General features: G+C 36.7%; 1 protein-coding gene across 2 annotated transcripts in view; it reads right to left on the bottom strand.

The window, feature by feature from the left end:
• IFT140 (intraflagellar transport 140) overlaps nucleotides 1-15,097 on the bottom strand; it is an 85,161-nt gene that overhangs the window by 54,104 nt on the left and 15,960 nt on the right. For both annotated transcript variants that reach the window (XM_026071636.1, XM_026071634.1), the window contains exons 8-16: nucleotides 14,594-14,700; nucleotides 13,623-13,771; nucleotides 9,284-9,487; nucleotides 8,828-8,900; nucleotides 8,007-8,098; nucleotides 6,777-6,904; nucleotides 5,592-5,709; nucleotides 4,996-5,123; nucleotides 751-898 (exon numbers count right to left, since the gene is read on the bottom strand). In XM_026071636.1, coding sequence (XP_025927421.1) covers nucleotides 751-898; nucleotides 4,996-5,123; nucleotides 5,592-5,709; nucleotides 6,777-6,904; nucleotides 8,007-8,098; nucleotides 8,828-8,900; nucleotides 9,284-9,487; nucleotides 13,623-13,771; nucleotides 14,594-14,700 — 1,147 coding nt within the window. The remainder of the gene's footprint in view (nucleotides 1-750; nucleotides 899-4,995; nucleotides 5,124-5,591; nucleotides 5,710-6,776; nucleotides 6,905-8,006; nucleotides 8,099-8,827; nucleotides 8,901-9,283; nucleotides 9,488-13,622; nucleotides 13,772-14,593; nucleotides 14,701-15,097) is intronic.

The following is a 15,097-nucleotide window of genomic DNA, read 5'->3' as shown; positions in this document are numbered from 1 at the left end:
TAAATCAACATGGACATTTTAAAATCAAAGGAATATTGATGAAAATGAGACAGTTTTGCACAGACAAAATGGAAAGGAGTGCTTTAAGCACATTAGCAGGGGAAGGGGGGAAATTGTTCGTCAAATGAAATGGCTCTTTGATTAGATTATTTCTGAACAATAAAAACAAAATATTTTTTGCTATTGTAAAAAGAAAAGAGGCATAAAATACAATTTGGGAAGTACTATAACAATGTACAAAGTCTGTCCAGAAGAGCAAAAGATAGTAAAAACTGAGCAGGAAGGATATACTGACTTCACTGTCCACCTTAATAGTAGGGTCCCCATTATTCTGTCAAATCAATCCTTGCTGCTAAAAAGTGGAGTCAAGATATAAAACCTGCATTAATTTATTTAAATTAAAATAAATATCAGATCTCAAGATTTTTTGATTCACCCATTCATGTCCCTTGAAAAACTGTAGTTCAGATACAAGTTTTGGATTTTGATCGTCCTCAAAATTCCCGCATAGACTCAGAAACCACCTCTCTGTCTTTGCCAGAGTATGCAAGCTAGGGCTAAAAGAGAAAGGTAACATACAGTGACTGCCTGAAGCCACAGACAGAAAACACTTGGTTTGGCTACTAATTTCTGCACATGATAGCATATACTACCTAGTCCTGCAGCTTAACGAAGTGCAAACAGTTAATTACTGGGATATGAAGAACTCCATGTAGAGCAAGGTAAAACAAAGAAACAGAAAGACCGTACTGTGCTCTCAGTCTGTTTTTCCTTCTGGTCTGGAGACTGTAGGCTTGTTTCAAGAATTGCTTCACATACAAAAAGTCTTGGTTCACTCTGGTCCCAAAAATGGCAAACAGGGATGTGCCTGTGTAACTCTGGATACTCCACAACAGTCCTGCCAACAAGAAACATAGAAAGGGAAATAAAGCAATTCCAACTTGTTCGATGCATGAATATAAAGAAGGACTAACTATAAAGAAGGGATAACTTTATGATGATGATAACTTATCACAATGTATGCAAATATATATTTTTTTTCAGAATGTGGATGAGGTAGAATATATTACTTCTATTTCTTCCATTAGCTTCAACCTCATAAAAACAATGCAAAGCCATGCCAATTAGCTCATCTAAGTATTTAGAGCTCATTCAATCTATCATACAATTTGAAATACAAAGAACTGACAGGCCTACTGAATTCCCAGGATATTCCTGATATGTTATATTTACCAAGAAGGCTTTTCCTGTAGAAACATCATGTTATGGTCAAACACATCAGTGAATGGAAAAGAGATGAAAACTAACGGACATTGTAGAAGACCTCTCAATTACTTCTATTAGCAAGGATTTTAAAGAGGCTTTTTGGCAGAGAATAAACCATTACAGCATCTAAGCTCCTGCTCATTCAAGCTACATAGGGAGCTGAATTCCATCTTTTAATCCCCAAGATCATTACTTACTTCCCTTGCCTTGCTACATCCCCTGTGGAACTCCTACACCCACCAGGGTGATGAGTTTGTGAGCACTCTAGGTATCAGCAAAGAAAGATGCTCATTCAGCAAGTATTCCCTTGGAGCAGGCACACATCACCCACATTACATAGCTAATCTTGCTCCATCAGCATAAAGCTGAGAGAACAGAGAATGCAAAACGAGGCGTCCCAAGGCTCAGCACAGCCTAGGGCTTCATCCCCTGGAACTCTATACCAAAGAAATTCTACAGAATTCAAGCTTTTTATTATAAAAGACAGGACTGGTACCTAAAACAGAACCTCAGCTAAGGATGTGATAGTGTTGACTGTAGCCTACATTAGGAAATACAAGTATCTACTTAAAAAAATGTGTGGAGCGGAATGAAGTATTGTCATTTAACTAATTGAATTAGGTTATTGCTTTGAAAGTAAGGTTTTTATCACACCACCCTCAGCCCACAAGAAGTACTAATTTCAATAGTCATCTCATAAGCCTCCCTTATACTCCCAGGAACTGGAGATTTTCATTAGTACAAGTGGGAGCTTCTAATTTTTATGCAGTCTTTTATTAGAGGCAATGTTGTTGGGCATTTTTTTAATTCCTTTTTTTTTTTTTTAATATTTATCAAAGCTTAATACATCTGTAAGATCTGTTTCTGATCACTCTAATAAGCTTGCCACCTTAGCAAAACCAGCTGCATCTAGACACCAGATACTGAAAGGAGGATTGCTGGCTAAGAGCAATAACTGAAAGCTTTTATATTTTAGTGTTCCTGCTGTAATTTGCCTGGCATGATTACAGATGGCATTAAGTATCTACAAGACTGGTGTTGACCAAATTTAACCAAAATGAAGGTAATATTTGTCAGCTGGGTAGCTAACAAGTCAGTAACCAACAGAAACAAAGCAGGCTATGCCATCGAAACAGCTGGACAGTGGCCACATTAGTCCATACTTAAAATGTTGTAAAAATATGTAAAAAATAAAACACTCTACCAGGAAACAGACTCAATTATCCAGACCAGTAGCTCTGCATTGTAGTATCAATCACATATATATGGCAATGCCACTTCTAGTTTGTTCTGCACATTTACCATGACTATCAGGACGTAAAGTATTTCAATGGCAAAAAAGCTGATACAAATGCAATTATGCACCTAAAATATGCCTCTTCTGAGATCACGTGTCCTACAGAAATGTTTGAACATGCTTTAAATGACCTAGCTTGGTTACTCTTACCAGTGTAGCTACTGTAACATGGAGACCACCTCAGCTCTGCTTTGTTGTGGGTTTTACAGACTGCCCCAAGGTACTTATTGCCAGCACCTCTAGAAACACCCAGCCAATTAGGTTCAAGATAGCTTGAGTACACTGATATGCATTTAGGTAAGCACTAAAGACAGTTTCTAATACATATTCCTCAAATTCATATCCAGCTCAGCAGTGGTCAGAAGAGTCCACCACCAGAAAGTCACAACGAAACTGATGGGGAGGAGGAAAAAAAAGAAAAAAAAGAAAAGAAAAAAAAATTAGTTTATATTCTCAGTCAACAGATCTCTCCTAAAAGTCTCCTTGCCATCTCTACTGGGAATTGAGCAGAGACCAGGCCACGCAGTGTGATCCACGCTTTTATCTGCTAAACTTCTCATCAATGCTGGGATGCAGTGAGGGAACATAGAGGGTTGCAACTACTTAAGAACCTGATCTGCAGCTGGGGGACTTCAATCTCCAGATATGCCACAATTCATTCCCTTTCCTGAATACTATGCTTGAACTTAACAGTAGGTTCTTAAAAGAATTCAGAGACATTATGAATTACCAGATTGAGCACAACAAAAAACCCTTCAGCCGTAGAAAAGCTACTCTCTGACAGCAGTTTAAATAAGAAACATAGGCAAGACTTACTGCCTCCTTCAGGCATTTAAACACTACTTCAGTGCAGGCCATATTAAGAATCTAGACGCACAGATTCAGACTATTTTGGCAAGGGATTACTATTCTTTTGAAAAATAAAAGATTTATGTAGATGTCAAGTTTAAAAAAAAAAAAAAGAGAGAGAGAGAGAGAAACCATCATAAAATTATTTTTCTCCTCTGCTGCCACCACTGAAGGGTAGTCTTCATGGCAGGGGGAGGAGGACAGCTGGAAGGCAAATTAACAGACAGATTAGAGGGGAAGCAGAAATACACAATGTCCTATCCATGGAATTTAACTCTGAATAAATTATTTTCAAAATGAAAAATAGTATTTGTGTAAAAAATAGGGAGTTTTTAGATTCTGCTTGAGGAGGAGATAGAGAAAGGGAAGTAATATAGATATTGTTATCATTTTCTGATGAGTTTACCCATTCTGATTTCAAGATAATCCACAATGAAGCACAGATAAATGGATTATTCATGCTGACACCATCTAGCATTTAAACATCAGTGAAATAACATTCCTAGTTTGTGGTGGCCTCTGGTGGGCTGCACAAGATACTACACTTGAAAACAACTTTCTCAAGTCATGTTATTAGACTGTTTGCCTAACTGACCAAGATATAAGACCCAAAATTTGCACTGTCTTTAGTTATTAATGAGCTGAGTAGTTTCTTCCTTTTTTTCAGTGCTGAAAAGAGTAACAGCATTTTTGCCTGTAATACCTGCATCAGCTAGTTGCTAAAAACAAAACCTTGTATTCTAAGACTGGCTCATCTTAAGAAAAATACAGTAAGATAAATCATTGTAAAACCAGATTGAAATCTGTACCCTAATATTCCACTGCACTTCCATACTAATTCCTAGTTCACTGTGTGATGCTGCCTGGTGGCTAGGATTTCTAATGTATTTGCCAGAGAGCAGCTTGTGTGAAAAAAATACATAATTTCTAAATAGTTGTTTCACAAAAGTTTTCATCCACACAAAACCATTCTGTATTGGACTTAGAAGTAAGTTTTTCCTATAAGGAGCTTCAGAATGCCCTCTTTTCAGTTTCTACCCTATAAACTCTTCATGGAGCAGTAGGCTTCCAAGATTTAACATAATTATTTGAAGAAGAGAATCATGAAGCTGGTCATCTAATAGGTCCAAAAGTACTGCCCCCAACATGTAATCATTTCCCTCTAAGAGATTTCCTGTGCCAGACATAGCTTCCATAATTTTAATAACCCTCACTGGATTTCTGCTCTATGAATTTGTCCAGTACCTCCATAAATCCTTCCCTCAGAATCCAAAAATACTTTGGTAAGGATGTTCCATAGCTTGGCTGCATGTTGTGTGAAGAACCAGCTCCTTCTGTTTATTTTGAGATATGTGAACTAGGGAGTGTCAAATGAAGATATCAGAAGAGACACGGATATGGGTTGATCGACACAGAAATTATCCACTAGTTTTAATTAAATCTTTAGAAAAAAAAAAATTAAATTAGTACAAGCTCCTATGCAAAGACAGAGAATTGCCAATATCGAGATGTGGCTTCTTTTCACAGGGCAGATTCCTACCTTAAAGCCACAAGTCATACTTTCCAAAATAAAAGCTTCTTACTCGTTAATGCCTTGTCCAGAAGGAAGTTTCTCTCTACCATTCCCTTGTTCAGCTTTGAAATCAAAGACTGTAACTTTGTCCATTTCAACATCATAGAAACAGATCTTGGAATCAATGTTCCCATCCGCCTATGGAAAGGGAAAACCAAAGTCACTGAAGCATGCAGTTAAAAAGAAAAAAAGTCAAGTTCAGATGGTATGTTTATCTCATCTGCTTCATGTTGTCATAGTTTTGTGCACTGGTAATCACACAAGAATATTCTTTGGAATAAATACCAGAAAATTTCATGCTGTTTTTCTGTTCTAGCAAGTTAGCCTTTGACTTCTTTGAAATGCTACAAAATAGCATTTGTATTAATCTGACCCTTCCTTTTCTGAGCTGTTGTTCTCATGAAACATACAAAACCTTAGCACAGCTTAGTTTTAGTGTTTAGCTTCACACTTGGACCTGAAATTTCAAGTTCCAGCACAGTGCACAGAAAATGTAAGTTTGTTTTTGAGAAGTTAATCCTGTGTTTTCAGAAATCTTCTCGCACCGTATCAGTCTGGCAACTGCTGGTCAGGCCCTAGGGCAGCAAGGAAAGAGCTTTGCCTCACCTTGCTAACAAGGATGCTGACTTTGTTGCCATTAGCATTGCACTTGACAGATGCAATGCTTCCCAGGCCAGGAAAGAGCTTGGAGAAATTCTTGCTATGGCAGTGCACTTTTGCCTCTCTGTGGAAAGAAATAAACTTAATTCATATGGTGGCAGGCAAGTGGCAATACTCAGCAGTCAATAACTTTTTTCATATTATGAGTAAGACTTAAAAGTCTTCTATTTATTTCTACCTTATGACCCTTCTGCCCCAGACTAGCTTCCTCTCCAGAGAATTGCTCCCACCTGTCTTACTTTCAGGAAGAGGTTAATGAGACACTTTCCTCAATGAATCAGCAAGAATAAACTTAAATGCTCCTACAGGATTCCATCAACAGAGCTATACAACAAGAACATCCTACCAGAATTTTGAATTCATAGTACTAAGTTTTTTTCCTCTACGAGGAAATTGAGTAGTACAATGAAAATAGAAGATAGCCTGTCACTCTGTTCTGTGTGTGGAAAATACACTCTGGAGCAAAAGTAAGTATGTAAGAAAGGACAGAATCCATTTTACTCAAGTTTTTCAGGTTTTTAAATGTGCCTTAGTCACTAGTAGATAAATTTCTGAAAGAAAAATCATGTCAGCAATGTATCTTTTTCATGCCAAAGCTGTTTGTCAGCATGGAAACACACAATATAATTTGAACAAAGTCAAGTAAACCCGTTACCTAACTTAAACAAGACCTTAATCTCAGAAGAGTTGAAACAAATTAGAAAAAGTTGGGTTTCACATCTTGTCATAAATCAACAAACCTGGATTCACTGATTCTGTAGAGGAAATGAGCTTAAAAATTGCGGACACTCTATTCTTCTTCTTGTTTAGATTATCAGCAGAAACATATGACATCCTTGCCTTGATCTTCTAAAACTTCTCCACCCACTCTCAAATACACATAAACATCCCCCACAATATATATATTTTTAAATTACTGCTATTACATTACTCATTCCATGGTTTGTCTAATAATTCTGTGGCTCTTCCCTTGCTTTAGAGAAAGGCCATCAATTCATACAGGCTCCATGTATTGTCTTGAGATTCAAAGAGGCTATCACTTTTCATCAGAACAAAAACAATTAAAAGTTCCCTCCTCACCACAAAAAATACCCTCAATTATAAGCAGATTTTCTAAAGCCTTATTAATACCTGCGGGATAGATCAAAGATTTTAAACTGAGCCGAATCAGTTCCCACAGCCAGGAAGTTTCCACAGACATCCAAGAGGCATGGATTCCCCTCTGCTTCAGAGAACACCAGCAGCTGCTTAACCGTGCCCTGAGGAGAAGGGCATAACACTAACTTTGTGTGTTCAGTGTCTAACTAAGAGGGATTTATTTTGTCACTAAGTTAGTTAACTAACTGCTGAACTTCTACGCTAGCTAAATCATCAGCAAAATGAGAGAAACTATACTTTACACACAAACGCGTGCGCCCACACACACACACACACACATATATACACGCCATCTCACACAAGGTTTCAACAAATGCAATCTGCATTTCAGGTTGAAAACCTGGATGTACAGCCTCCAAAAAGGTCAAGTTTAGAGGTACCCTTCTGCAAATATTGGCTCTGCAATAATATAACTTCTTCTAGCTAAAAGGGACACACAAATACAGGTTCCTATAGGTCTATTAATATACAGTTGGCAAAATAAATAGATAAAATCACTCCTTATTGTGATAAATCTCACCCTTTCTTAAATAAAATATTTATTTCTTAAATAAAATTATGTATCATGGAACTCTATTAGAGTTAATAGAATCTATTAGATTGATTCGCATGAACTAGCATAGGCTACAATGTTTAAACAAAAGACCTGGCACAAACACACTTCTAAACAGAACTTCTAGGGGGTATTTTCATTACCTTATAAAAATATTGTGTACATTCATTTTCCTGTTAATAATATATACATTCAATATGCATGCAATTTTGATCATTTTAAAAAGTCTGGTCCTTACAGAATTCTATTTTCTGTTATAAACACTTACTAGTTAGACTGCAGTATTACTTAAATATGACAGACTTTATAAAGAACAGGGAGTGTCAAAGATCTTTCAGCTGAAATCCTCAACACATTTTTTCTGTGACAAAGGTAGAGTCAATAGATTTACAAAACCTCCACTTAACTTTTAAGTTGCGAGTACAGCACACCTAAACTTTGAAAACAGTAAAGCATATTGGTCGATCTCAGCTTTATGCCCCTGTTTATATGTAATGACTTTCTTGAATGATCATTACAGCTATCACTAAAAATAAGAATGTGTTACTTTTACCTAGGTTTGCTTAGCTAGGTCCACAGTCAGCAGTCCTACTGGAGCTAAGCAGCACTGAGACATATTATTCATCTTCTCAAGTTTCATCCGCCCTTACCTGCCAGGTGCGGACCTGGACCCGATTTGGCTCAACTGTGTACAGATTTTCTTCATGCACGCACAGAACTGGAGAGTCACAAAGGAAAGAGCCTGGAACAATCACAATCAAACCATCATTACAATAAATGGATGCAGAAAGAAGGAAGGAACTGTTGTCATGATTTACTTAAAAAGAAGGGGACTTCTCCTCATATCATGTTTTATGTAAGGACCTATCTATCTGATATGCTGGATCTGAGAACACCTTTCAAATCCAGACCCGACATCTAATCTGTGGGGAGTAGCCTCGAGATGCTCAGTTTTGTCAAGGCACATCGCACAACTGGATGCCTTAGAAACTTCATGAATGAAGCATACATTTAGTCTTTAGATATCTCCAGAATTGGGCTGAAGCTGAACAGAGGTTATATGGATATATATTTTAATTTTATGCCTACAGATGCACATCATCTTCAGTTTTACTTCTGCTGCTGCAGTGCTACCTCTGACCATAGACAAGAAGACCAGCATATTCTGAGGCCAACCTGTATATTATATCCCAGCACACTTAGTGAATAAAGCACAGGTCTAGGAGTCGGTATTTGAGCTCTGGTTTTGTTGATGACTTGTTTAACTACTGACCTATATTTTTATACTCCAATCTTTCTATTCTGCAAAATGGCAATATGAAGTCTAATTAGTGTTCATAAGTGCAAAGTAAAAAGTATTATTATTATACTCTATCATCTATCATGAATGAAGTAAACATACAACTTTGCAGGAAGGCAACCATTTTAACACTCTTAATACTCCACTCATTGCTCTGTTCTGAAGTCCTACCTGCATTTCTTAAGGTAACTCCTGAGCATTCAAAGACAGAAACTTGCTTCCCATTCCAGAATACTACAACATCCTAAAGCAATCAAAAAAGCAAAGAATTTATACATTCAGTTTCTTTCGGAATCACATAACAATTTGTGCAATAACACATTGAGATCTTCCACACAATAGCCATCTTTTACTATTTCATCTGTTTAGCAGGGTGGAAGGTTTCTGGTCACACAACAAAGAGAAGTCAGTAGCCAGAAAACTACTGATTCACTGTACTGTCTGAAAATCAACTCCACTACTGTGCGATTGCTACAGTCATAAAAATACTTCCAGTCCACTACACAAGAAATGGAGTATCAGAGAAGAGTTACATTAAAGAGGTACAAACTTTGGTCTCCATGTACTTAACTAGGCAAATATTTGTGCATATATACAAAATGACCCACAACTGGGCTGGGAAGTAACCTTAGTAGCGAAGACTCCATTAACATTCATATCGACACGAAGACTGTATGTGGCTCCTGTGCTGAAGAAGGTCGCATTAAACAGGTTGGGAGACACCTGGACAACAGCCACTTGTTGATTAAAATGAGATGACATGGCCTGCTCACTGAGAATCACCACAGAGCTGACATTGTTGACTGCCAGTAGGTTTCTTCTGGAGCCCCACTACAAACAGCGGAAAGAGCAAGGAAAAAAAAATAGAGAAAAAGCAGCACAGTTTCATCTAAAATCTTAAACAGTCACAGCAATGTCCCAAGATAGATAAGCAGGGGTAGGGGGGAACAAACATAATATATATATGGCACAAAGTCCTACTACCTAAATAAAACCATAGCCAAATGGCTAGAATTGTTAGAGATTAGAAATATTATGCTACGGTTATGCAGCTATTCAGACTCCCCTGGTCTATACAGAGGAGTGTTTTCATAAATTAAAGCCACTTTTCTTTCCTAAGATGCTATTGTACCACCTTACATTTAATGCTGCAAGACAGTCACATACGCAAAGGGATTAATAACGCTTTGATCTGTAAAAGCAAGCTGCACATCTAATTCCTTATTCTTTTCTGCAACTTTGTTAGCCCTTTCAGTCAACAAGGTAGTTCAAATTCTCTAGCAGAGTACTGATCACCTGCATAAATAAAGGGGTCTCAAAGAACATTTTCCTCTTCTTGATGAATCCTCATGTTCCAGCCAAGCTTTTTTTCAATGGGTTTTCTGAAGATTATTTTTCCCTTTTTTTTAATTTATTTTTCACATTCTACTCTAGCAAGTTCTTGTTATTTATATTGCATAGTCCCCAAAAGAACGAGACCAACTGCACTAGGTATATTACAAATCTGTAACAAAAAGGTGATTCTTGCCTGAAGAATTAACAATTACTCATTTAAGTAATATGAAAACATAGAGATTTCTGGATCAATTATTGACCTATTGACTCATCCCAGATTCTGAAGTAGAAAACAGTACCTTATACGATTTAGAATCACAAATTGTTTTTAAAATGATATTTTAAGATAAAAAAAATACCACCTGCAAAGCGCCACTTTAAAACCAGAGATTTCAAAATCTGATGGGAGGAAGGTGTGATCTACCTCTGACATAGTTTGCAAAGACACAGTTTTTAACATGCAGCTGGTGAATTCTCTCTATATTATTAAAGAGAGTAGTTAATATTCCCATTTTCATTCTCTCTTTCCATATCCATAGGCAAATAAGCATGTCTGATATTTTTCATGTTTATTCCTATCAAAGGATAATTCTTTTCAGAAAGCATTGTGGGCAGCCAGTTGGCTACATGCAAACCCCTCTTGCACACCAGGTTATCCAAACTCGAGTCTGCAAGCTAAAAGCACGTGGGGGAGCGCGAAGCCTGAACTCGTACACACCACTGATAATGCTCCCCGATTAGCAGGGCACATAGTTCAAGCCTCATATCACCTAACATCCCTGCATAGATGGGAACCGTCTCATGACCAGGCCAGGAAACAGGCAGAGGGTTATTTTTCTTGCTTGTTTTTTTGGATTTTCTTTTAAGACCCGCCAGAGACCATTCATACAGACATACTTCCAAATGGGCTAGATAATTTATAAAGTTTTTAAGAGCTGTAGAAAAACCCCTGTGAGGTCCAAAAACACCTCTGTTCCTATACAACTGATAAGTTCTATAAATTCTAGGGGTATGCCAAGTCTCCAAGATCTCTGGTTCCCTCAAAGTTATTTAACTTTCATATTTATTTCCTGATTTGGAAGTTTTTTAATCACAAATGCAGATATACTGATACTTCTGTGGTTATACTCTTCCACCAACATTGATTTAAATAGTTGTATTTGGAAATATTTTATTTTATTCAAGGGTGCCATCTGAGAAATAAAATTAATTTACATGGTTTGTTGTTTGTTTTTTAAAATAGCATTTACTTACAATTAACAGCTGCTAGAGTACTATACTGCACAGTAGATGAGCTAGAGTGGAGTGCATTTCCCAACCACTTCTCTTCAGAAGCCACTATGCCAGGTTGAAAAAAAAGATTAGCTTGGCGAGGAGTCAAATGAAGATATTGCCACCCTGATTTCACAATAGTATGTGACTGTTCCGAGATTTTTGTGGAAGCACAGGAATAGCCTTTCACAGGAATTACCAAAAGATTCCACACGTGACAATTTTGAAAATCATTTACAGAACATTTTTGACTCTAAAGATTAATATTACAAAAAAACCCTAAAGTATCCATAATTAAAGTTAGCTTTATAAAATGAGACAAAAATGCAATGATTGTTGACAATAGTTTGGCAATGCTTTTGTTTATTCCAACAAACATTGGGAACAAGGTGCTATTTCTGGACAGCACTCCATATCCTGTTATCTGGAAAATATTTGAATGGTCAAGCTGACATAAACATCTATATCTCTTCCTTTCCCTCAACTTATTTGCAGATGTATGATATGCTAATGGCACACACTGTTTCCTATATCCTGGGCCTTTTGTTATGGGAGCATCTTAACAAAAGATTTGGGTTACTGACTTCAACAGTATTTCCCAGCCTTACGTTTTAATTTAGAAAGCAGGACTCTGATATACTCCCTATGTTCTTACCTAGAGCAAGCAAACGCCATAGCTTTTTATATACTTTCTATTCCAATGTGAAACCCAAAGAGAAGAAAACATAAAATTACTTTCTCTTGCAAGGCACCAGATACATGTTTGATTTTCATTCCTCTCCCAAAAGAAGGGCATTGTTCTCATGGGGCATTGCTGCTCTTAAGCACAGCAACAGAATAATCTAAGTTATAACAGAAACTCTAAAAAATCCAGACAAAACTTTAGATTAGTGAATAACAAACAAATGAAATGAAAACCCCTGGAGAATTTAGAAGAGCGAGCTTTGTTTATCTTTTAACAGAACGGTGGGTGGTTAAAAAAGTTAATTTTTTGTTAATGTACAATATTTTTAAACTCAAATTTTACGACTGTAGTGCTCATTTCATTTCTTTTGTATATAGCAAAAAATTAATAAGTAAATATGGAAAGACAGTATTTATGCTTAAGCTCACAATAATCATTGAAATAATTCAAATAAAAATGCTGAATCCTGCAGCTTAATGAAGAATGGATTAAAAATTAATAAATCTTGTAATACAATGCATTGTTACAACCTTCAGTATTAAAAATACTGTAAAAAGCAGTAAAAAATGTTTTAAAATGTTGGTTTTGCAAATTTATAATAGAAAACCTATTATTATCCGCATAGAGTTTGACACTAATGCCATATAAAAAAAAAAATCTAGTAAACAAGGCATCATTCACTTTCTGATTTTGAAAAAAAAAAAAAAAGGAAAAGGCATCTGAAAAAAAATCATTTTGCATGCAAAAATATAGTGCGTCTTGTAGAGAGCATACCTTTTCACCTGAAAAATATCTGGTTGTAAATATTTTTTTATTGTTGTGACTACCAGTAAGAGCAAACTTTATATGCAAAAAGGGACTAAAAAGAAATAAAATTATCTAAGATTAAAATCATTCATTTAAATCAAATTTTCTTGCTTATTTTAATAAACTTACATAAGTTTGGCTTCTGACAATCTATCTTTGCCAGAAAACAATTTCAGGGTGCTGAATCCAAAGGGTCTGTCAATGAGACATTAAAAGGGGAAATGTTTGGATTTAAGGATGCCATGACTGCTAATTCTCCCAGGCAGAGAGATCTATTCGCATGTCAGAGTTTTATGTTACTGACCATTTCAACCCTGCCTGTAACAGACTAGCCACAAACAGGTAATACTTCTGCCCATATCAATTTTGAAAGTTATTCAAGGGTTTTCCTCCTTCAGAAAAAGGTAGCTGTTTCAGCATACATATCCATCTGAACAGCTATTCTGCTGTGAGTGAAAATAAATGTTTAAAAAGTGCTTTAGCTGTTGCACATGGATTCATGCCAAGACAGATTTCTGGAAACATATCAGGCTATTTCCAGACACGTCATGGCATTTGTTTTCAGGTTAAGTCTTTTAATATGTTCCAGTATGAGAATTTATTACTTAGAAACTGGAGAAATTAGAGGTTTTATTTGAGGTCTTTAATGTAGAGGGGAGGATGGGCGAAAAGTCATAGAAATCTCTACAGACAAACTCTACTCCTAAATTTATCAATGATTTCCCATGTCATGTTGGGGGCATCAGCCTCTTTGCTGGTGTATATATCTGTATGATAGTAATTATAGTTATTCTGTTTCACAAAGATGATATATTCATTTAATGTTTGTGAAGTCCTACTAAAATGCAAAACTCTTTCCTGTCTTACCTTTATCTGAGTGATATTTCCGTCAAGTTCTGTAGGTGCCTGGAGCTTCCATCTGTCCTTGCCCTCCAAAGTCCCTATGCTCTGACTGGATACTGATGCTTTCTTCCACATAGCTATTCTCCCTTTGTTAGTACCAGCTGCTAAAAGACCTGTCATTCACAAACCTTTTAGACATTTCATTTCAAATGGAAAAACAAACAAACATTATACAAAGTAACAGGCAGCCAAACTCTGGTTTTGAGATATTGAGAAGCCTTCTTCTAGCAGCTTTCACTTTGCCTTGCCTGCAAACCAGCACTCTAATCCTAAACTCTTCTGGGGAAACAATGGGAGAAGTTTCACATAGTAAAACCCATTTTCTAAGCTACCAGATGAAGTTCTCTTTTAATCGTATCAGACAATGATTTCTTATTAACCATTTATTTTTCAATAGTTCTGTTTGGAGTGCAAGCCACTGTTGAAAACAATTCTAATAGACCCTGGCCGTGTCCGGATTAGCAAACTATACAGCACACAGGAGTAACTCTGTAGAGAGGAACAGTCTGTGTTAAGGATCCAATGCACACGCTATGCACATTTGGAGAGCTCTACTTTGGATTAGTTCTAGTGTGGGCTTGTAGACTGAATGCCTCTTACTGGTTGGAGTGCATTAGGTGCACTCCTGGAGCACATCTTCTATTTCAGTGCCAGCAAAGGGAATTCAATTTGTGTGCTTGGAGTTATCTCCAAGGTAACTCCGCACTGTGAACCAACGTGTGGCGAGTACTGAATTCTCTCACTGCCCCATCAGAAGGGACATTCCTGATCTAAACTAAAACACTGTTGAAACATACCCTCAGTAACAAGATAAATAATAATAAATAAGATAAATAATATAAATAAATAAATAAGATAAATAAAAATAATGACTACAGGGCACTAAAGATTGATACTTTGACAAGGTTTAGGAACCAGAGATAACAGTTTCTCACCTTTAGCACTGCAGTAAGAAACACAGTTAATACATTCTCCTGCCTCAAAGCCAAACTGCACATCTGGGAAGAGCACATAGTTCTCACCTCGCTCCAAATCCCAGAACCTAAAGCACAGAAAACAAAAGAGTTTTAACAATGCTTTTCCTCCCAGGTGTCTCGCTAAACACAGTCAATAGGATGCTATACATGGCATTAATTTGCTGTTTCCAGAATGCCCGGATCATTTAATTTTTAAAATGAAATCGCCAGCAGCTTCCTCTGGAATGTGAATTTCTTAACAATCTCCTTCCTTTTCCTTTGACTTCTTATTCTGCAACATGTATTGTGATACTCTCCTATGAAGGAAGGAGTCAGAAACAAACCCAGTGTTGTTTTTTTTTTTCCTGAAAGAAATGAGACAGCTATAATTTTCTTCCTACTCATGTTTCCTCTTTTTTTTAAGGATATTCCCTGTCTCAACCATTCCTAGCAGCCCTTTGGATTCCAGATGCATTTTGTTGA

This window comes from Apteryx rowi, unplaced genomic scaffold (assembly GCF_003343035.1).
Source record: "Apteryx rowi isolate R43461 unplaced genomic scaffold, aptRow1 scaffold_329, whole genome shotgun sequence".
Classification (NCBI taxonomy): domain Eukaryota; kingdom Metazoa; phylum Chordata; class Aves; order Apterygiformes; family Apterygidae; genus Apteryx; species Apteryx rowi.
This window is presented reverse-complemented; position numbering and strand designations above follow the sequence as displayed.